Source organism: Urocampus carinirostris, chromosome 4 (assembly GCF_059441175.1).
Source record: "Urocampus carinirostris isolate Australia breed hairy pipefish chromosome 4, RoL_Ucar_1.0, whole genome shotgun sequence".
NCBI lineage: Eukaryota > Metazoa > Chordata > Actinopteri > Syngnathiformes > Syngnathidae > Urocampus > Urocampus carinirostris.
In genome coordinates, this window is record NC_142352.1 from 359719 (window position 1) to 380539 (window position 20821).

General features: G+C 44.6%; 2 protein-coding genes across 2 annotated transcripts in view; both read left to right on the plus strand.

The window, feature by feature from the left end:
* LOC148366582 (uncharacterized) lies at positions 1-9528 on the plus strand. The gene is made up of 4 exons (XM_088333318.1): positions 1-68; positions 5044-5147; positions 6493-9107; positions 9463-9528. Exons 3-4 carry the CDS (start codon positions 6597-6599, stop codon positions 9526-9528), a joined length of 2577 nt encoding a protein of 858 aa, XP_088189444.1. The 5' UTR covers positions 1-68; positions 5044-5147; positions 6493-6596.
* plekhg4 (pleckstrin homology and RhoGEF domain containing G4) overlaps positions 8987-20821 on the plus strand; it is a 19775-nt gene continuing 7940 nt past the window's right edge. Inside the window, exons 1-7 of the mRNA XM_088333379.1 lie at positions 8987-11486; positions 12291-12389; positions 12449-12715; positions 13594-13716; positions 15140-15337; positions 17215-17915; positions 19063-19312. Coding sequence (XP_088189505.1) covers positions 9540-11486; positions 12291-12389; positions 12449-12715; positions 13594-13716; positions 15140-15337; positions 17215-17915; positions 19063-19312 — 3585 coding nt within the window. The 5' untranslated portion in view covers positions 8987-9539. The remainder of the gene's footprint in view (positions 11487-12290; positions 12390-12448; positions 12716-13593; positions 13717-15139; positions 15338-17214; positions 17916-19062; positions 19313-20821) is intronic.

Consider the following 20821-nt stretch of genomic DNA (forward strand, 5'->3'; position numbering starts at 1 on the left):
CCCTTTTCACTTGTTGTGCTGAGCCGCGTCACGATCGCGCGTGGAGAAAGGGACTCGCCTCGCCCCAGGTAAGCGACCTTTCGCTTTTCCTCTCTATTTGGGGAGGGGGTCCTTTCAACCTTTCCAAGGTTCCTTTTACTCTTACTCTAGTTGTACCCCGTTACAAAAAGACCCTCGTTACTTTGAGGAACGCCACAACTATTTTGTCGTTTGGGGGGGGGGCGGAAGAACTAAACGCGTCCGGGCTTGTTTTGAAGTCGCAGTGGGCGGAGTGGATGCCGTCGTATCGCGAGACTCCAACCTAGGCTCCCTAAACCGGGGGTGTTAAATGCATTTGCGAGAGAACGAGAGAGCGAGAGAGAGAGAGAGAGCGAGACAGAATAAGAGAGATAGAGAGAGACAGAGAGAGAGAGAGAGAGAGATTGAGAGAGAGAGAGAGAGAGAGAGAGAGAGAGAGAGGAGTTACAGCAAGAGCAAGAGAGAGAAAGAGAGAGAGAAAGAGAGAGGAGTTACAGCAAGAGAGAGAAAGAGAGAGAAAGAGAGAGAAAGAGAGAGAAAGAGAGAGAAAGAGGAGATACAGCAAAAGAAAAAGAGAGAGAGACAGACACACAATAAGAGAGCAAGAGAGCGTGAGAGAGAGAGAGAGAGTGAAAAAGAAAGAAAAAAAAAGAGCGAAACAGAGACATAGAAAAAGAGAAAAGGAGAAAGAAAGAGAGAGAGAGAAAATACTAAAGCCCCATTGTCTTTGCGCCTGACATTGTCAACATCAAGTGGACATATTTCAAAGTGCTGTTCATTCTTGCCTTGTGCTTCTCTCGCTGACCGGATGAAAACCTCCGGCAGGCCCAACGCGGCCCACGGGCCACATGTTCGACACGGCACGGGGCCCTCCAGGCCTTTTTTTATTTTAGAAATGAATCCTTGCCTTCTGTTTCTTTTTCTTATATTTGTTTCATCAAATGATATATCATCTGATATTTACTTTTGTAGTAAAACTGTATTTCTGTTCTATATTGATTTTGTAGAATTACTGTAATTTTTTTTGGGGGGGAGGGGCGTCTTTCTGCAGTGGTGTTTTTGTAGTATTTCTGAAGTATTTTTGATAATATATCCATTTTAGAATGATGTAGTATGTCTGCTGTATTCTCATCATAATTACTGTAGTTGTATTTCTTTTGAAGTACTTTTCTTGACTATTTCTGTCGTATTATTTTTGTAACATTGTTTTACTGCAGTGGTCATTTTGTCCGATTTCTGTACAAGTATTTCCATTATAATGCTATTTTGGTATTTATTTAGTATCTTTGTCTTATTTCCCATGTATTATTTGTAGTATTTAAGTATGTTTGTAATCTTACTGTCCTTCTTTTTAGTATATTTGATGTTTTTTTTCAGTAGTTTTTTGGGGGTGATTTGAGTATTACGGTAGTAGTATTTTGTGGTATTTCTAAAGTATTTGTTTTCAGTGTGAAAGCAAAATCCTACGCTAGGTCCCTGTTTCTTAGCACTAAATTGGATGTTTTGTCATGATTTTGTAGTATTTCTCTTGGAGTATTTGCTCGCAGACACACGAAGGGACATAGGACAACGTCGGCACCGAAAAACATTCTTTTTATTCGGAGTTTTCGAATGAATATTATATGTCTTGGTGGGCGCCGGATCCAAAATCTCGTTGGGCCGCACGTGGCCCGCGGGCCGTCGTTTTGCTGACCGTGAGACTCTCCTTTCCTAACTTACGGTAACGTCGCCGAGCGCTTCCGGTTCTGTGACCAATGAGCTGGCGGAAGACGCAGAATCCGCTCAGGTGATTGGTCGAGCCGCCGTGGATTGCGGAAGACAACAAAAGAGCGTGCCAGAGGAGAGAGTGGGCGTGACGTCAGCGGGACAAAAGTTATTCCGAACATTGATATTGACGACAAAGCAATCGTTTGACTGCTCAAAACTCCATTTTTCATCATTTGGAGAGGAAGGCGACGACTCCCGGTCCGAACCGCCCCCCGAACGCTGCGTCGACTCGGAGTGGGTGCGCCGCCGGTCCCGTCCACGTCCGGGCTTGTCTCGCGTGTTTCGTCGCGTGTGCGTGGATTGACGCGCCGAGGTGAGTGAGTCCGATGGCTTCCCGTGCGCGGGTTCTGGGATCCGGGCCAAGTTCGGGTTCGGAATGGTCGGAATGTCTCCGTTGGCCGCTCGGGGCGACTGGCGGCGGGCCCGCGCGCTCCCGAGACTCAGGGCAGGAATGGAAGTGAGCGCGGCATCGGGGGGCTTCTCGTGCCGCTCGCAGGTCTTTGCTTGTTGTTTTCAGCGAAATTGGATCTTCTACGGTACAAACATCGGAATGGCGTTCTCTCGATCGTGGAACCAAGGGCAGCATTTTGGCATGGACCGAGGGGATGCCCGCGAACCTCTTCTGAAAAGAGCTCACCCGTGCTTGACCCTGTTTTGATTAATAATCGCGTAGTAGCACGATAAATCCTTGTTTTCCATCCATCCATGATCTGCACCGCTTATCCTCAGTAGGGTCGCGGGGGTGCTGGAGCCCATCCCAGCTCTCTTCGGGCAGTGGGCAGGGGACATCTTCAGCCGCTTGCCGGCCAGTCGCCGGGCAAATTTATTTTACAAACTCAGCTTAATCCCAGTTGATGGGCTACATGGACTAAAAATTATATTCGAATATTGATCATTCTTTTAAGAATTCAAAATAAGAAAAAACAAAAATGAAAAGTAGACCAAAAATGAAGAAAGAAGCAAAAAAAAAAAAGAAGTCCCTTCGACCAGTATATTACCGGGAATAATGTAACCGTATGCATACAATTCATTCATTTAAAAAAAAAAAATCTATTCTTCTACTCAATCATAACGGCTTTTCGTTTTTTCACAAAACTTTGAACCTTTAAATACTCGGCAACTTTATAGCAAAGCCATCCCAAAATGTCAATTCATATTATTGACATCTGTACAACAAATACACTGACTACATCAATAAATAAACAAAATAGAAATATATTAAAAATCGACAACAAAATACATTTATATACTCAAAAAATGTAAAGTCAACGACACAGAATCCATGAAAAAAATATATCTGTATCAAATTTATATGAAAGCTCACCCAATCACGTCTGTTCATTGTTGATACGCTTTATGATAAAAACCCACAGAACAAACTGTAAACACCCCAAAACGCCAGCCAAGCGCAAAGACGTTCTTTCAGACACTGCTGTTTGTAACGATGCCGCGTTCGATAAGAAGGGATTTAAGAAATTGGGGATGAGATCCTTTAGTCAAACCAAATCAAAGTGGCGGTACTACAACCCTACAACTTCATCACGAAATGGATTGCACCTATTAGCATCGATTCAACAGGATCAGCGGCTCATTAATTGCATGACGCAACTAATCCACGAGGAAACAATTTGCCAACGCTATTAATAAGCCGTTTGAATCAAATGTATCGATTTGTTGTTGCAGCCCTATGTCCAGTCGCCATCATTCCACGCTTAGAGTCAGACGCATCCCGGTCTCGGGTGGCCTGGGACCCGACGGAGTTCAGGCCGAGAGCGTCCGGTTCCGCTTTGCGGTCTCGGGATATCGAGCAGGGTTCGTACGGGCGCTCGAAACCCTTAACGATGCTCGAATTTCAAGGTTACGTTTTAAAGTTTGAAAATGCTTGAAATTGTTGCCATGTTTCTTCGGTGGGGTGTTGGAGCTAGGGGTTTTAAACCGTACTCTATGCTTCCAAAATAGGATTGTGGCTAGGGTTAGAAACTCAGGCTTAGGCTCCATATAAGGGTATTCAACTGAATTGAGGGTTCTGAACTAGGGTTGGGGCTAGGGGAACCGCTAGTGTTAGGTGTAGGGTCTTGGGTTAGGAACTGGGCTTTGAGTCCCATATTAGGGTTCTCAACTGAATGTAGGGTTCTTAAATAGGTTGAGAGCTAGGGTTAAGGTTTAAAACAAGATTAGGGGTTACAGCTAGGGTAAGGTTTAGGTTTCTAAACTGGGGTTTGAGGAACTATTATGGTTCTCAACTGAATGTAGAGTTCCAAAATAGGTTTAGGCGAAGGGTTAGTTTTAGGAGCTAGGGTTTGAGCTGCTAGTTCTAGGGTTCTGAAATAAGCTTTGGGTTTGAAACTTGGTTTTAGTGTCTCGTTTTTTGGATCAGATTTCTTCTTTTAAGTGTACATGAATCATTTTGAAAGTCCTTAAAAAGTTCTTGAATTTGGACAGGAAAAAGGTGTCGGAACCCCGTTCAAGCTTTTTTAGCGGCGGCGGTCTCGTTCTTTGGCGCCTTTCCACCCTCCGGGCATACGAGATCTCTTCCAGTTCTCACGGTTTTGCGTCCCGACCGTCCGCCCCGGGATGTTTTCCCCATCGCCATGGCGACGCGCCCAGAAGACCGGACGGGGCGCGAGAACAGGTTCTTCCCCGGCCGTCTGCGGGCCGCTCCCGCCTCCTCCGCCGCCGCCATCGACTCAAACCGGCAAAACCTGAGAGACCGCATCCGCTTTCTCCGTTTTTCGGCCTGCCCGACGAGCCGCTTCCCGGGAACTTTTCGGAGCGGGGCCGGGACCCTAGAACCCGTTCGGCATTTTATGGATTATTATTCTCCCCGGAATTGCTGGAGAACGCGTTGGACTCTTGAAAGCAAAACGGACTTTGCAAAAACCGGGTTGAAAATGAAGAAAATGGGGGCGGAATTTGCCGGAGCGGACTTTGCCGGAGCGGACTTTGCCGGAGCGGACTCTGCGGGCCCAGTGACTCATTGGCAGCTGTCGCGCTAACTTTAGCGGCGCGGCTACGTCGCCTTGGCTTCAAGGGAAGAGTGACGCCATCGCTATTTTTAGCCAGCCGGAGCGGAAGCCTTCGGGCTCCGACCCGGGATCGGCTCCTTTTTGTTCCCGCTATCCGTCGGCGCCGATCGGTTCCGTCTCATGCCGGCTTTCGAAAATGGCTTTTTTTGCGGGCGCGCCGCCGATAAGGGAACTCTTCAAGTCTTCGAAGCGGTCGGAACTGACTCTTCGTATCCTTTGCGTTATTTGTCAGGTTTCCTTCGAATCGCCGTGGTGACGTCGAAGGAGATGTTACCGTGGCAACCGCCTCCTCGACCTCTACCGCTCCCCGACCGACCTTCCAGATAACGATAACAGGTGAGCTCTAAAAAAAGCAAAAGATAACTTTTGGGGGCGGGGTTTGGATCCTCATTTCTGTATTTAGATATCAATACCAGAAAAAGCGACCGGAACTCTTGTTCTGAAAAGCCCACTTAACCGCTGCGCGCGGCGGACCCTTGTTGGAAAAAAAGCTCCAGAACAAACTATCAATCCAGACTCTTATTCTGAAAACACTATAGATTCTTATTCTGAAAAGAAACGGCACAAAATTATGAATTCTTAATTTGAAATGTAAACCGATTCTTTACGCACTGAGGACTCTTAATGTGAAAAGCCTCAAACACAAACCATCGAAACTTTGCATCATAAGGACTTTTATTCTGAAAAATACATCGAACCGGCACAAACTGAGGGATCTTATTTTAAAAGATCTCCAGAATGAATTTTTAACCCAGAACAACGAATTATCCGGGATTGTTTTTCTGGATAGTCTTCATAACACAAAGAGGAATCTTATTGTGAAAAGGCTCCCGAAGGAATCGTCGATGGAGACTCTACGGAAGCCTCGGATATTGAGAAATCCATTGAACCAGCAGAGATGGGGACTCTTATTTTGAAAAGCATGTAGAACAATGAGTAAACCAGGTGTCTTATTCTGAAAGGTCTACTCATTCATTCCAGAGAGAGAGAGAGGGGGGGGGGAAGAGAGAGAGAGGAAATAGAATGAGAGAGAGAGAGAGAGAGGGGGGGGGAAATGGAATGAGAGAGAGAGAGAGAAAAAAGAATGAGAGAGAGAGAGAAAAAAAAATGAGAGAGAGAGAGGAAATAGAATGAGAGAGAGAGAAAGAGGAAATAAAAGAGAGAGAGAAAGAGGAAATAGAATGAGAGAGAGAGGAAGAGGAAATAGATTGAGAGATAGAGAGAGAAAGAGAGGTAATAGAATGAGAGAGAAAGAGAGGAAATAGAATGAGAGAGAGACAGAGAGAGAGAGCGCTTTCAAGAAATACCCAAAATGATGATTGAAAAGTACTCAAAGGTACAAAAAGAATGAAAAAATACTTTTAAGATCAACTGAATTTCATAAAAAGACATCAAGTAAGAATGAATGAAAGTACTGAACATTAACTTCAAGTAAAAAAAAAAAAAATCATGAAAAGCAACATAAAAAAAGGCTTAAATAATTCCATGAAGTATGTGAAAAATGTTGAATGTGGTCTTTAAGTGAAAACTGCCAAAGGAATGCTTCGTATCATCGGGCCCACGCTCCGCTGCAACAGCGCTGACTGTAACCAATTAGAAATGGGAAAGCCGCAATTGTTTTTCAAGTTGTCTTTTAGCCAATCGGCGAGCAGATCTCATTTCATTTCTTGTGTCCACGCAGCCCACCCGGGAAGACAGCCGTCCGGACCGCCTGGAGGCGCGGCTTCGCCCTTCTGGCCCCGCCCCCGTCCTGCCAGAAGCCCCGCCCCAGCATGACACCTTAGCATGGCCTGGCTGGTCAACGGGGGGAGCCCCCTTACCCGAGATGGGGAGGAGGGGGCGCCGGGGACCACGCCCCCTTCCTCACCCCCTTGTCTCCACACCTGGGCCCCGCCCACTTTCTCCCCCCAGAAAGGTTCCTTGACTCAGGCCGTCCGGAACGCCAGACATCCTCCCCTACAGAACCCGCTTTTGACCCGGCCCGGTTCACAGGAATCTTATTTTGAAAAGCCTGCGGATTCTTATTCTGAAAAGCGTCCGGACAAAAAGACCCACACGAAAGCGGGTCACTCTTATTCTGAAAATCCCAAACAGCAACTACAGGAGGACGGCCTTTCTTCTGAAAAGGTTCATCCGTCGGTACGCACGGAAGGCTCTTACTTTGATAAGCCGGCGGACTCTCGTTCTGAAAATGTTCCGGAACGAAACGCAAACCTGCAAGAGGAACACTCTTATTCTGAAAAAGCCAAACGACGCTCAGAAAACCAGTCATCTGAAAAGCGGCATCAATCGGTAGACACTGAGGACCCTTATTTTGAAAAGCCATCAGACTCTTATTCCGTAAAAGTTACAGAGCAAAAGACCCACACAAAAGAGGAACACTCTTATTGTGAAAAGCCCAAACGTCAAACGCAAATAGACGGCCGTTCTTCTAAAAAGGTACACTCTGATGACTCTTATTCTGAAAAGCCTGCAGACTCTAACACTGAAAAGCTTCCGAAACAAAACGGAAACGCGCAAAGGAAACGGCCTCGCTCTAAAAAGCACAAAAAACGAAGACAGAGAGACGGCCGCGATTCTAAAAAGGGCCAAAAAACGGTAAACGCAGAGGACTCTTATTTTGAAAAGAAAGCAGACTCTTCTTCTGAAAATAATCCAGAACAAAAGACAAACACGCAAAGGGAACCCAAACGTCAAATACAGAGAGACGGCCATTCTTTGGAAAAACATTCAATACACCCCGACGACTATTATTTTGAAAAGCCAGTAGACTCTTATTCTGAAAAGTTTTCAGAATCAAAGGCACACAGTCAAAGGGTACACTCTTATTCTGAAAAGCGCAAACAACACACCGACCGTCATTCCTCTGAAGAGATTCACCAATCGGTACACACGGAGGACTCTTATTTTGAAACATCCGCACAACACAACGACAACTCTTACTTTGAAAGGCTCCCACGACAATCGGACGCGGCTGTAGAGACTTATTGTGAAAACATGCCGTACGCGCGAAATAGAAGCTCTTATTCTGAAAAGCCCCGAGGACAAATCGACACAGAGGAATCTGTGGACGCGGTAGACTCTTATTTTGAAAAGGTTCCACGACAAACAGACGCTGTTTGTCAAAGGTTGTCGCTGCCACGCGCCCTCAGTCATGACTCTTATTTTGAAAACTCCACAGTACAAAAACCTCTCGAGGACGTGGATTCGGAAAACCTTACGGGACAGCCGGACAATGAGGACGTTTATTTTGAAAGGGGCCCGGAGAACATTCACACGGATGCCTCTTATTCTGAAAAGTTGGAAGGGCAAATATGCCCCGGGAGCTCCAGGTCTGAAAAAGTGCCAGAACAAATAGACGATCAAGATTTTTATTTTGAAAAACTCACCCAACAAATGGATCACGAGGACCCTTATTCTGAAAAGCTTCCGAAGCAACTTGACTCCGAAAGCTCTTGTTTTGAAAAGCTCATCCAACAAATAGCTACTCAAGTCTCCGACTCTGAAAAGTTTCGAGCGCAAATAGACGAAAAAGACTCTTATTTTGAAAAGCTTCCTGGGCCCACGCACAACCGGGATTCGGAAAACGATTTGGAGCAAATCCCCGGCCAGCATTTGACAGCACTTCATTCACAAGATCGACTCTCTTATTCTGAAAAGTGGACGAATACATTACAAACGGAGAACTCTGATTGCGAAACGCCTGAAGAAAGAGTAAATGCACCAGACTCTTACTTTGAAAATTCTACAGAACCATTACAAGCTGAGGATTCTTATTCTGAAAAGTTTGTAGAACCATCACAGACCAAGGAGTCTTGTTTTGAAAAGTCTCTCGAAGAATTAGTCAACCGGGAAAAGTCTACTGATCTACAACGCACGGAGAACTCTTATTGTGAAAAAGCTCTAGAACAGATAAACAGTCCAGACTCTTACCCTGAAAGTTGTACAGAAGCATTACACGCCGAGGACTCTTATTCTGAAAGGTCTCTGAAAACGGCACAGAATGTGGATTCGTATTTCGAAAAGTCCGCCGGTTCGTTACACGCCCATGACTCTTATTGTGAAATGCCTCAAATACAAACAATCAATCGTGACTCCTACCCCGAAAATCCGACAGGACCGTTGCGTACAAAAGACTTTTATCCTGAAAATTCTATAGAACCAGCAGAGACTGAGGGCTCTTATTTTGAAAAATCTCCAGAAACAATCGCTAATCAAAAGCATCCAGAGCAATTTGCTAACCAGGAGTCGTTTTCCGATTTGTTACAGAAAGAGGACTCTTATTGTGAAAAGGCTGTAGAGCCAGCACAGACGGAGGATTTATATTTTGAAAAGCCTCCAGAACAATTAGTTAACCAGGACTCTTATTCTGAAAAGTCTTCCCATTTATTGCCGACCGAGGTCTCTTATTGTGAAAAGGCTGCAGAAGAAATAATCCGTCCAACTATTTACTCTGTATATTTGACGGAGGTATTGCACACCGATGAATCTTATTCTGAAAAGCCTTTTGAACCGGGACAGACGGGGGACTCTTATTTTGAAAAGCCTCCAGAACAATTAGTTAACCAGGACTCTTATTCTAAAAAGTCAGTAGAACTAGCACAAACAAGGGACTCTTATTGTGAAAAGCTTCATGGACAAATTGTTCCAGACCCTTACTCTGAAAACTCCACAGAAGCATTACATATTGAAGACTCTTATTCTGAAAAGTCCGTAGAACTAGCACAAATGGGGGACTCTTATTTTGAAAAGCTGCCAGAACAATTAGTTAACCAGGACTCTTACTCTGAAGACTCTACTGAAGCATTAGATATCGAGGACTCTTATCCTGAAAAGTCCATAGAACCAGCACAGACGGAGGACTCTTATTTTGAAAAGCCTCCAGAACAATCAGTTAACCAGGACTCTTATTCTGAAAAGTCCGTAGAACTAGCACAGACGGGGGACTCTTATTTTGAAAAGCCTCCAGAACAATTAGTTAACCGGGACTCTTACTCTGAAAACTCTAATGAAGCATTAGATATTGAGGACTTTTATTCTGAAAAGTCCATAGAACCAACACAGATGGAGGACTGCTATTTTGAAAAGCCTCCAGAACAATCAGTTAACCAGGACTCTTATTCTGAAGACTCTACTGAAGCATTAGATATCGAGGACTCTTATTCTGAAAAGTCCATAGAACCAGCACAGACGGAGGACTCTTATTTTGAAAAGCCTCCAGAACAATCAGTTAACCGGGACTCTTATTCTGAAAAGTCCGTAGAACTAGCACAGACGGGGGACTCTTATTTTGAAAAGCCTCCAGAACAATTAGTTAACCGGGACTCTTACTCTGAAAACTCTACTGAAGCATTAGATATTGAGGACTTTTATTCTGAAAAGTCCATAGAACCAACACAGATGGAGGACTGCTATTTTGAAAAGCCTCCAGAACAATCAGTTAACCAGGACTCTTATTCTGAAAAGTCCGTAGAACTAGCACAAACGGGGGACTCTTATTTTGAAAAGCCTCCAGAACAATTAGTTAACCGGGACTCTTACTCTGAAAACTCTACTGAAGCATTAGATATTGAGGACTCTTATTCTGAAAAGTCCGTAGAACCAGCACAGATGGAGGATTCTTATTTTGAAAAGCCTCCAGAACAATCAGTTAACCAGGATTCTTATTCTGAAAAGTCCACTCATTCATTGCAGACCGAAGACTCTTATAGTGAAAAGCTTCAAGGACAAATTGTCGATCCAGACCCTTACTCTGAAAACTCTACGGAAGCATTACATATTGAGGACTCTTATTCTGAAAAGTCCATAGAACCAGCACAGATGGAGGATTTATATTTTGAAAAGCCTCCAGAACAATTAGTTAACCGGCACTCTTATTCTGAAAAGTCTGTAGAACCGGCACAGACGGGGCACTCTTATTTTGAAAAGCCGCCAGAACAATTAGTTAACCGGGACTCTTACTCTGAAAAGTCTACTGAAGCATTACATATTGAGGACTCTTGTTCTGAAAAGTCCATAGAACAGTCACAGAAGGAGGATTCTTATTTTGAAAAGCCTCCAAAACACTCAGTTATCCAGAACTCTTATTCTGAAAAGTCTACTGGTCTTTTACCCACCGAGGACCTTTATTGTGAAAAGCTTCCGGAGGAGGACCGTCTTTCCGAAGAAAGGACACAAGCAAACGACTACGGTTCCGAAAATGCGAAGCAAACGAACATCGCCGACTCTTATTGTGAAAATCTGATAGAACACAGCGGTTCTGCAGAATGCGCTTTTGGTCACGACTCTTATTTTGAAAAGGGCTCTCCAGAAATTCCAGTGCCGGAGAACACGGATCAAACTCATCGGGACAAGCCTCAGGAAACCCGGCGCATTGTAGACTTTTATTGTGAAGAGCCCTCTCGTCAAAAAGGCGCCGACGACTCTTATTGTGAAAGTCCCGCGGAGGAAATGTCTCCAATCGGCTCGGAAGACCGTGGCGCCCAATGTGGCGGCGCTGCCGACCCTTATTGTGAAAATTCTCCTGGACCGCGTGCCGTCAGCTCCGATTGTGAAAGGGTGGCAGAACCCCGAGAGGAGACTTCCTGTCCCGGGCAAGCCGGGCCGGATGAACTTCCTGCGGAGGTGGGCGGGGCCTGCCGCCTCACTCCCGATCGTTGGTCGGCTTTTCGACGGGTGAGTCGGTGTGGGCGCGCGCGATCTGGCGCCGGCCGGTGCTAAAGCCTTTGCTTCGCTCAGGGGTGGGCAACCGATTGGAATCGGCGGGGGCCGCATCCGGTTCCAAAATTCGGCTTAGGGGCCCATCCGGATATTTACTATTGGAATCTTTTTGTAGTATTTCTGTAGAATTTTTCTGGTATTACACTCATTTTATTTTTGTAGTACTTCTGTTGATTTTTTCTAGTATTACTCTCATTTTATTTTTGTAGTATTTCCATGGTAATATTTCTGGAGAATCTTTGTATTATTTTGTAGGGGTTTCGTCTTTTTCAAGTTCTGTTTATTTTGAAATATACATTATATATACATCAAGTATTTTTTCTGTTTTCGGAATAGTTTTTGCGACTTGGCAGAAAAAAAGGAAAATGTGATGTTTTTTTGAGGAGGGTCTTTTTTATTTGTGTATACTTTTGATTTCATTATATATATATTTATATATCATTGTGTGATAGAAATATCATTAGAGAATTCTTATTTTGAAAAGCCCCAGAACAGAACAATTACTTAACCAGGAATATTATTCTGAAAAGGCTACTGATCCTTTACCCACTGAGGACTCTTATTCTTTAAGAAAAAAAAAAAAAACAGCACGGACGGGGGACCCTTATTTTGAAAAGCCTCCTGAGCAATTCGTTAACCAAGAAAAGTCTATTCATTCGTTACACACTGAGTACTCTTATTGTGAAAAGCTTCAAGATCAAATAGTCAAGACTCTTATTCTGAAAAGAGGAATTTTGTTTTGACCCTTTTTTGTGTCAGGGGGCGGAGCAACTGAGCGTCCAATGCCGGGAAGCCATCGCGCTGCTACGGGAAAACATGGACGCCATGGAGGCCACGCCCCCTCCCGTCACGCCGCAGGTGCGTACGCCGGCCGGGCCCGTCCGACCGCGCCTCGGCTGACTCCGCCTTTTTCCCAGGATGCCGAGCGGCAGCTGCACGCCCTCCGGGACCGGATGGGGGCGGTCCTCCGAGACGGCCGCTTGACGCGGCTGCAGCGGGAGGGCGGGGCCAGGTTGGCCATGTTGAGGGGGCGGGGCCCGGCCCGGGAAGAGGACGCCGCCCTCGCCGCCACCGTTTCCCGTCTCTACCAACGCGCGGACGAGCTCCTTCACCAGTTGGTGGCGCTCAACAACTGGAAAACGAGGCAACTGCGACTGATGCCCGACATCTGGCGGGTCGCGCAGGTGAGACCCGGTGAAAACGGGAACGGGAAAGGACAAGAAGAGAACAGGAAATGAAAGGAAGACAACAGGAATTGAAAGAAAGAGAACAGTAATGGAAGGAAGAGAACAGGAAATGATAGTAAGAGAATGGGAAATGAAATCAAGACAACAGGAAATGGAAAAAGAGAAGTGGGGATAAAAGTAAGACAACAGTAAATGAAAGAAAGAGAACAGGAAATGAAAGAAAGACGACAGGAAATGAAAGGAAAACAACAAGAAATGAAAATAAGAGAACAGGAATTGAAAGAAAGACGACAGGAAATGAAAAAAAAGACGACAGGAAATGAAGAAAAGCCAACAGGAAATGAAAATAAGAGAACAGGAAATGAAAGAAAGAGAACAGGAAATGAAAGGAAGACGACAGGAAATGAAAAAAAGACGACAGGAAATGAAGAAAAGCCAACAGGAAACGAAAGTAAGAGAACGGGAAATAAATGTATGAGAACAGAAAATGAAAGGAAAACAACAAGAAATGAAAATAAGAGAACAGGAATTGAAAGAAAGACAACAGGAAATAAAAGCAAAAGAACAGGAAATAGAAGAAAGACAACAGGAAATGAAAGAAAGACAACAGGAAATGAAAACAAGAGGACAGGAAATGAAAGTAAGAGAATGGAAAATGTGGGTAGGGGAACAGGAAATGAAAAACAGAAACAGGAAATGATAGTCAGAGAACAGGAAATGAAAGAAAGGCAACAGGAAATGGAGGAAAGAGAGGTCGTCCACTCTGCCCCTCCGCCATACGGTATACCCTCCAGGTTCCGGGCAGCGCTCGTAGACAAGTTTGGGGGGCTCGACGAGGATGGAGTAAATCCGGGAAATACCTGTGTGGTGTTTAGGTGAAGGTGTGGCTGGAGGGGCGGGGCCAGACGCAGCTGGAGCTTCTGGACCAATCGGAGGACTCGCTGGAGGCGCTGGAGCGGAAGCAGCGAGACTTTCAACTCTTTTACTCGGAGGCCAATGTGAGTCGTTTTTTTTTCCTTTTTTGCCTTTTAGTTGTTTTTTTCCCCTTTTCACTTATTCGTGTCTTTTTTCTCTTTTTTTAACCTTCGTTTTTATGATTTATTTTTTTATTTAGCTGCAGATTGTCGACGTTTTTTTGGCATCTGTCTTTTTTTCGTCCTTTTTTGAAGGTCTGTTTTTGGTCGATTTTTGGCTCATGTTTAGCTTCTGTTTTCTGCATGTGTAATTGGGTCGTTTTTTTCTTTCGTGTTTTTGTTTGGTATGTCATGTTTTGGTTGTTCATTTTTGCCCGTGGTTTAGGATTTTTTATTTGTGGCTTTTTTGTTATTTCTGTCTATTTTGGTCGTTTCTTGTCCATTTTTTGGACGTTTTTTGTCATTTTTTTTAAGAGGGTTTTTTTTGTGTTTTTTTTTTTAAAGAAATTACGTTTTTTTCTTTTTTTTTTTTTGGTGCTCGTTTTGTTGAATATGTTTTTAGTCATGCTTTTGGACCTGTTCTTGGTCATGTAGTGTGTGTTATTTTCTGTGGGGTTCTTGGGTATTTTTTTGTTTTTTTGTCAGGATAAATAATCCCAAATATTTCCCAGATTAGTTTGTAAAAATATTGAGTAAAATCCTGTAAAACCTCCCGTTTTGCTCCTATTACGTATCATAAGTCATGTTGGCAAAAACCTGAACTCATTTCTCCTCTAGAAGGGCATCTGAAATATTTCCAGACGTCAAGGCGGTGTTCTGTATTGAGAGCGCTTTGGTTGTGAAAAAGAGCAGCTTGGTGCCGACTCAGAAAAAAAAAAAAATAGGCTGCAGTGTTTAAAATGTAGCAAAAAAGTCGCTCCCTGTAGTTCGGAATTGACGGTAGTTGCTGTACTATAGACCCTTTTGTTTGTTTGTGACGTATCCGGTGGGCGAAACTTATGTTAACTAGCGTACGCGCTAAAAGTTGAGCTCTGTCTCATTAAACTTGATCGGCTTTGACGTTAGAGTTTAATCACCGACATCGCAGTCGAAGCTGGGGGAAAAATAATTCTCCGCGCTGAAGAAACCAAGCTTTTGATTCTGCTCATTTGGTGTCGTCATGTTGTGCGTTTGAGTACCAGAATCCAAGAAATTCAATGCGATTAAGCGAAAAGATTGGACCGAGGCACTCACCCAAATGCTCAGGTTTCAGGTCAGAGAAATGAAACGTTTATGATTGTTTCTATCAAGTCTATATTACTTATTATATCGACAAAGTACTGTATCTTGTTATTTGCTTAGCTTCAGCTAACTGTTAGCGTGTAGCCTAAATAGAATAGAATATACCTTTATTGTCATTGTTACAGATGGGTTAACATATTGTGACAACGAAATTGGGCATGACACTCCAGTTTCACACATTCAGAGTGAGGTAAAGAAACCAAGAACCCTTCCTTTGTGTGTGCAGGCTCAATGCCAGGAAGGTGAAGCGGCTTTGCGCCGTCTGGAGCAACAAGACCACGCGGGGGGCCGTCACGATGCCGACCGAGACGAACGGCCGCCGCCGAGCTCCGTGCGAAGCCAAACGGAGCGTTTCCGGCAGCGCCTCGCCGTCGTCGGCGACAACCTCTGCCGACGCCGGACGCTCTACCGCTTCCTTCGACGAGTGAGCCGAATCTTTCGCTTCCTGAAAAATGGCCGCTCCGAAACCAGGGCTGCAAATTGTCGAGATGCTCTGTTGGAGCAAAAAGAAACGAGATTGTCTGGATGGAGCCACCAAAAATGAAAAGCTTTATATAAGCCTCATCATCTCTATTAGCTCTAATAGCCTACCATCAAAAGTTGAATGCGATGCATCCTGTGGAAAATGATGAACCGCGTGACTCGTCTAGGATACCTACTCAATTTGAAGAACTTTACAATATTTGAATGAATGAATGAAAACTTGATTCGAACATTCAAATAAAAACTGAACAAAAACTATAACTCAACACCAAAATAATGTGACGTAACATGTTGGAAAAGGGGTAGTCAGAAGCAGATGCTTCTATTCCCTCCCCCTTCATCTTCCCTATTAAATACATCAATTATATAACAGCAATTGTAATATTATTAATAATAACAGTTATGGTATATCAATAGCAACAATAACAACAAAGTTAACCATAGTTTGAAACGCAGTATTTCCAATCTCACTCCTATCCCATTTTCCCAGTATTTCGCCAGTCATGTTTTTTTTGTATTTAAATTTGAATAGTGTGAATAGTTGGACATGGTTTGATCTGGTCTTGTAAATGGTTCCAAAGTTTGACTCCGCACACAGACACACACATACTTTTCCTGGTGGTTCTCACCTTTGGGATAATGAATTGACGACAGCCCCTTAAGTTATGATTTCCCTCTTTCCGAATGAATCATATATGGATGTTTTCTGGCACTATGTTTTTGTTGACCTTAAATAGCAGTTGTGCAGGGAAAAATTGGACTAAATGATCTCATTTTAATGATTTGGACTGCAGGAATAAAATAGGAGTATGATCTGGATATCCTACCCTGCGTATGCTTCTCATTGCACGTTTTTGGAGGATTAAAAGGGACCGGAGTCAACGATTGCCCCAGATTTCTGCACAATAGAATTATCATTATAATATTAACAAAGTACAATAAGTTTCATTTGTTTGATCAAATAAAAAAGGCAAGAAAGAAATCCAATTTTTGATTTTTGTGCATCAGAAAAAAACCAGCAAATGGAACGTGCGTAACGTGCCCCTCGTCCGGGCAACAAAAAGACTGCAATGAAACCCCGCGTGCGTTTAGAAGAATCAAATCCCTTTCATGAGGTAAAGTCAATCAAACTTTTTGTTATTTTTTTGCGCATTTGCCAAACAAGTCGGTAAACGGGTAAAACGTGGCGACAGCATCTTCTCTCTTTTCGATATAAAATGTGGCCGTCCTCAAACGAGAGAGAGACAAAACAGAAATCCTGTCCCCAGGGGTCATTCAAACATGTACTTCCAAAAATCTCAAATCAATTCATAAAACTGTTGCTAAATAGAGCTTAAGTGCGGCGTTATATCGTGACGCTGTCTCTTTAAAAGGGGCGGAGCTCAGCTCAAACAGGAAAGACGGGAGAGCGCAAAGGAGATGATTTTGCTCTTGTCTTGGAGTTACGTCGTAACACTAGGGGTTGAAATGTAATATTTAACATTGGACAAGGTTCCTTTGTGTCATGAAAAATGTATTTCCTTTCTCCATTTTGGGAAAAGTTACACGTCATGTCAGGAAAAGTTAGCTGAGCTGACGCCGGAACGTCGGGGTTCCGGCTTATGTGGCTCCGCCCCCGCTTCCAGGGGGAAAGAGTCTCCACCGCATCTGAGACTTAATAAATGCAGATACCGGCATCTGTCCGATTCCCCGATCGGACCCCCTCGAGTAGGGATGCCCCGGCCTGTTGGCTCCGGTGGACAATGGAATTCATTGACCACTATATCTATGAGCGATTTTTGTCGACAACGGCATCATTTATCTCTCATTTTTGCGCAGGCGTCGGACTGGGCAGAAGAAGGCCGGCGGCGTTTGGCGGCGGCGGGCGAGGCGGCGGCAGGCGAGACGGCGGCGGGAGAAGGCGCGGCGGCGGTCCAGTCTCTGGAGGAGCACTGGCGTCGCCACCCTCCGTTCCCGGAGGCCTCCTTCCGGGAGATGGCGTCCTTGGCCGAGACGTTGGAGGACGAGGGCGGAGCCGGAAAACTCAGCTGGGCCCGCGACGCTTGCGCCCGAGCTCAAGCGGCGTTCGAGCTGAAGACGGCGAAGGCTCGGCGGCGCTCGCGCTTGAGCTCCGTCTCGGTAGAGACGCTGCCGGGAGACGGACGCTCCCTCCGGACGGACGGCCCCGTTCCGTCGGACGGCGAGCGCACGCCGCTCCTCCGGCGCCTTTTTGGCGTCGATCCCGGCAGGCCCCGCCTCCTTTCGTCCTCTAGCTCCGCCTTCTCCTTCTTCCCCCGCCCGCTCCGTAAGACTCAGAGTTTCGACTGCGCGCCCGCCGCCGCCCCGGAAGCGCTACGTTTCGGCCCGACGGCCACGCCCGCGACCCGGGCTCTCGGCGGATTGGCGCGCAGGGGAAACACGGGCGTGTTCATCAGAGGATTGGAGGTGGGCGGCGGCGCCGAGGCGGCTGAGCGGACCGCCGCCCGGGTCTGGCCCCAGGGGGCTGACGGGCCGGCCCCCGGAAACCGCGGCGACGGGAGGTGAGTTGTACGTTGCCATAGTAACACCGACACCACCATAGCCAACCGTTGGGAATTCGAACCCCTCTTTAGGAACTGGCTCTTTCAACTCCCGAATCTTTTTTAGAGAACCGGCTCTTTTGGCTCGGCTCACTCAAAAGGCCGAACCATGGCAATCCCGACTCTCTTACGGAACCGTCCCTTTCGGCTCATCTCACTAAGAAAGGCAATTGACCGGAATTCTGACTCCTTTCGAGAACTTCCGACACAGCTCATTTGAAATGCAAACTCTTGGAAATTTCTTTCAAGGACCGGCTGTTTAGGCTCAGCTCACCTCATAAAGCGAACCAATATTTTTCTAACTCAATTTTGAGAACCGACTCTTTTGGCCCAGGTCACTAAAAACGCTGACCACCAAAAATCCCGGTTTTGTTTCTTTATTTTTTTTATTTTTATAGGAACCGTATGATTCGGCTCGGCTCACTAAAAGAATTCTAACCCTTTTTCAGGAGCCGACTCCTTTCCAGTGACGCGTCTTTTTTGATTGTAACGGTTCCGACTCGCTTCGATTCATACAACATCCACGGACATAATAGCTCTTTGAGCCAACTCTTGAAATGAAATGAAATGTCTTTAAAGACAACGACCCTATCGATCAGAAGCCATCTCGCCTCTAGCTATTTGTCGTTCGCGAATGAGACGGCGCCGTGAGCCGTGAAGTTGGCCAACAGCACACGCTTTAAGCCAGGGGTGCTCATTATGTTGATCGCGATCTACTGGTGGATCCCAGAAGTCGTACTGGCAGATCACGGGACACAGTACAGTGTTTGTTATTATTTCTTTGCAATATATTTGGCCTTGAAAATAAGACTTGAATCTGGAATAGATAAAGAAAGACAGAGAGAAGAGTGAGAGAAAGATAGAGAAAGAGGGAAAAGGGAATAGATAAAGAGAGTGGGAGAGAAGAGAGAGAGAAGGACAGAAACGGAGCTCCGTTTGCTTTGCGAGTGTTACCTGGCTTGGGCATCGTCGTTTGGAAACCGCATCTCATTTTTCTCTTTTGCTTCTCTGAGGGTCATCCCGCGGGCCCGATCCGGCCCGCGGGCCGCACGCTCGACAAAGGGTCCTTTTTTTTTTTTGAACGGGTTTTATTTTTGCGGGGGGACAGGAAGCTGCGCCGCATCGTGGAGGAAATGGTGACGACGGAGCGCGAGTACGTGCGCTCGCTGGCCTTCGTGACGCAAAATTATTTGCCGGAAATGGATCGGCGCGACCTGCCTCCGGAACTCTGCGGCCAGCGGGCCGTCCTCTTCGGAAATCTGGAGAAGATTCTGGAATTCCACGCCGGATCTTTCCTCGGGGAACTGGAGGCTTGTCTGAAGCGCCCCCTAGGGGTGGCCCAATGCTTCCTCGCCCACGTAAGAAAAAAAAAAAAACCCCACCCGAAACGCTACATCTTACGCCTGGCAACTTTTTCCATTCTAAGCATCTAAAGTGACACATGTTTCGTCACTGGAACATGTGAAATAACATCGGCCTCTGGTACCGTGACTAAGGATAAAACCTAATGCTTTTTTTGTACAACGTCCGTATCAGCGTTTGGACCCGGGTTCAATTCCGGTTTTGCGATACTACGGTAAAACCTTGCGCACCCGTGCTTAAATTTGCCTTCTGCTTGGATAAAAACGCTTCCCAAATTCAAAATAATACCATTCGAAAATAAAAACATGTCAAGGTCATCACAGTAACTATTCCTCAAAACAGTACGACAAAGTGCTTTTCGGGAGATTAAAATATATCATTTCTTAAAGTACTACTAAGACAAATGTTTTTGGGTGCTGACTTTACGTGTCTACCACCAAAATATCACCACAAAAATGATTTCCAAACTCAATACCGCAATGTATCATTTTTGCTTTCATTCTGAAAAGAAAACACCACAAAACCATGACACTTAAATACGGCTACAGAAATACTACGGAAAAAAGACAAATACTTCAAAATGACCCCTACAGTAATACTATAAGAAAAAAACACGACAACAAAAATATATCTACAGTAGTAATATATAAATACTACAAAATTATTCTATGCAAATACTACAAAAATACTTTTGCAGAAATACTATACTGCAAAAATGTTCCTATGGGAATACTACCGAAATCCTACAGAAACCCTATACAAATACCACTATGGTAATATTACGATGCGAAAGTACTACTACACAGATATCACGACATAAATACTACTAAAATGATCCCCAAACCAAAAATCACATTTGGTGCCCGAAGACAAAGACATTTATTATTTTGCTTTCTTTCTAAAAAGATTTCGCCACAAAACCATGACAAAAAAGTACTTCAATACGGCGACAGAAATACTACAGAAAAAAAACTCCAATAGAAATACTTCAAATGGACCACTACAGTAATAGTATAATAAAAAAACACAACTACAAACATATATCCACATTAGTATTATAAAAATACTAAAGATTCTACTAGACAAATACTACAAAAATACTTTAGCAAAAATACTATGCTGCAGAAATACGGCAAAAATGTTCCTATGGGAATACTACATAAAATTTTTTACAGAAACCCTATAGAAATACCACTATAGTAATATTACGATGCGAAAGTACTACAGAAGTATCACCACAAAATTACTACGGATACATTTGACTATGAAAATATGAATGAATGAATGAAAACTCTGTTTCGAACATTACAATAAAAGCAGAACAAAAACAATAAGTCAGCAACAAAATAATGTTACAAAATATGTTCACAAAGGGTTAGTCAGAAGCAGATGCTTGTATTCAATACCGCCTCATCTTCTCTATGAAATACACCAATGATAATAACAACAATAGTAATAATTTTAATAATAACAGTTATGATATAAGAGTAGCAACAATAACACAA

Excerpts from the sequence above, each read along its gene's own strand:
- LOC148366582 (XM_088333318.1), top strand. The coding sequence starts at position 6,597 with ATGGCCTGGCTGGTCAACGGGGGGAGCCCCCTTACCCGAGATGGGGAG. Across the intron at positions 9,108-9,462 it reads ACTCTTATTGTGAAAAGGCT|ACCCTTACTCTGAAAACTCC; the intron begins GTAGAGCCAGCA and ends AAATTGTTCCAG.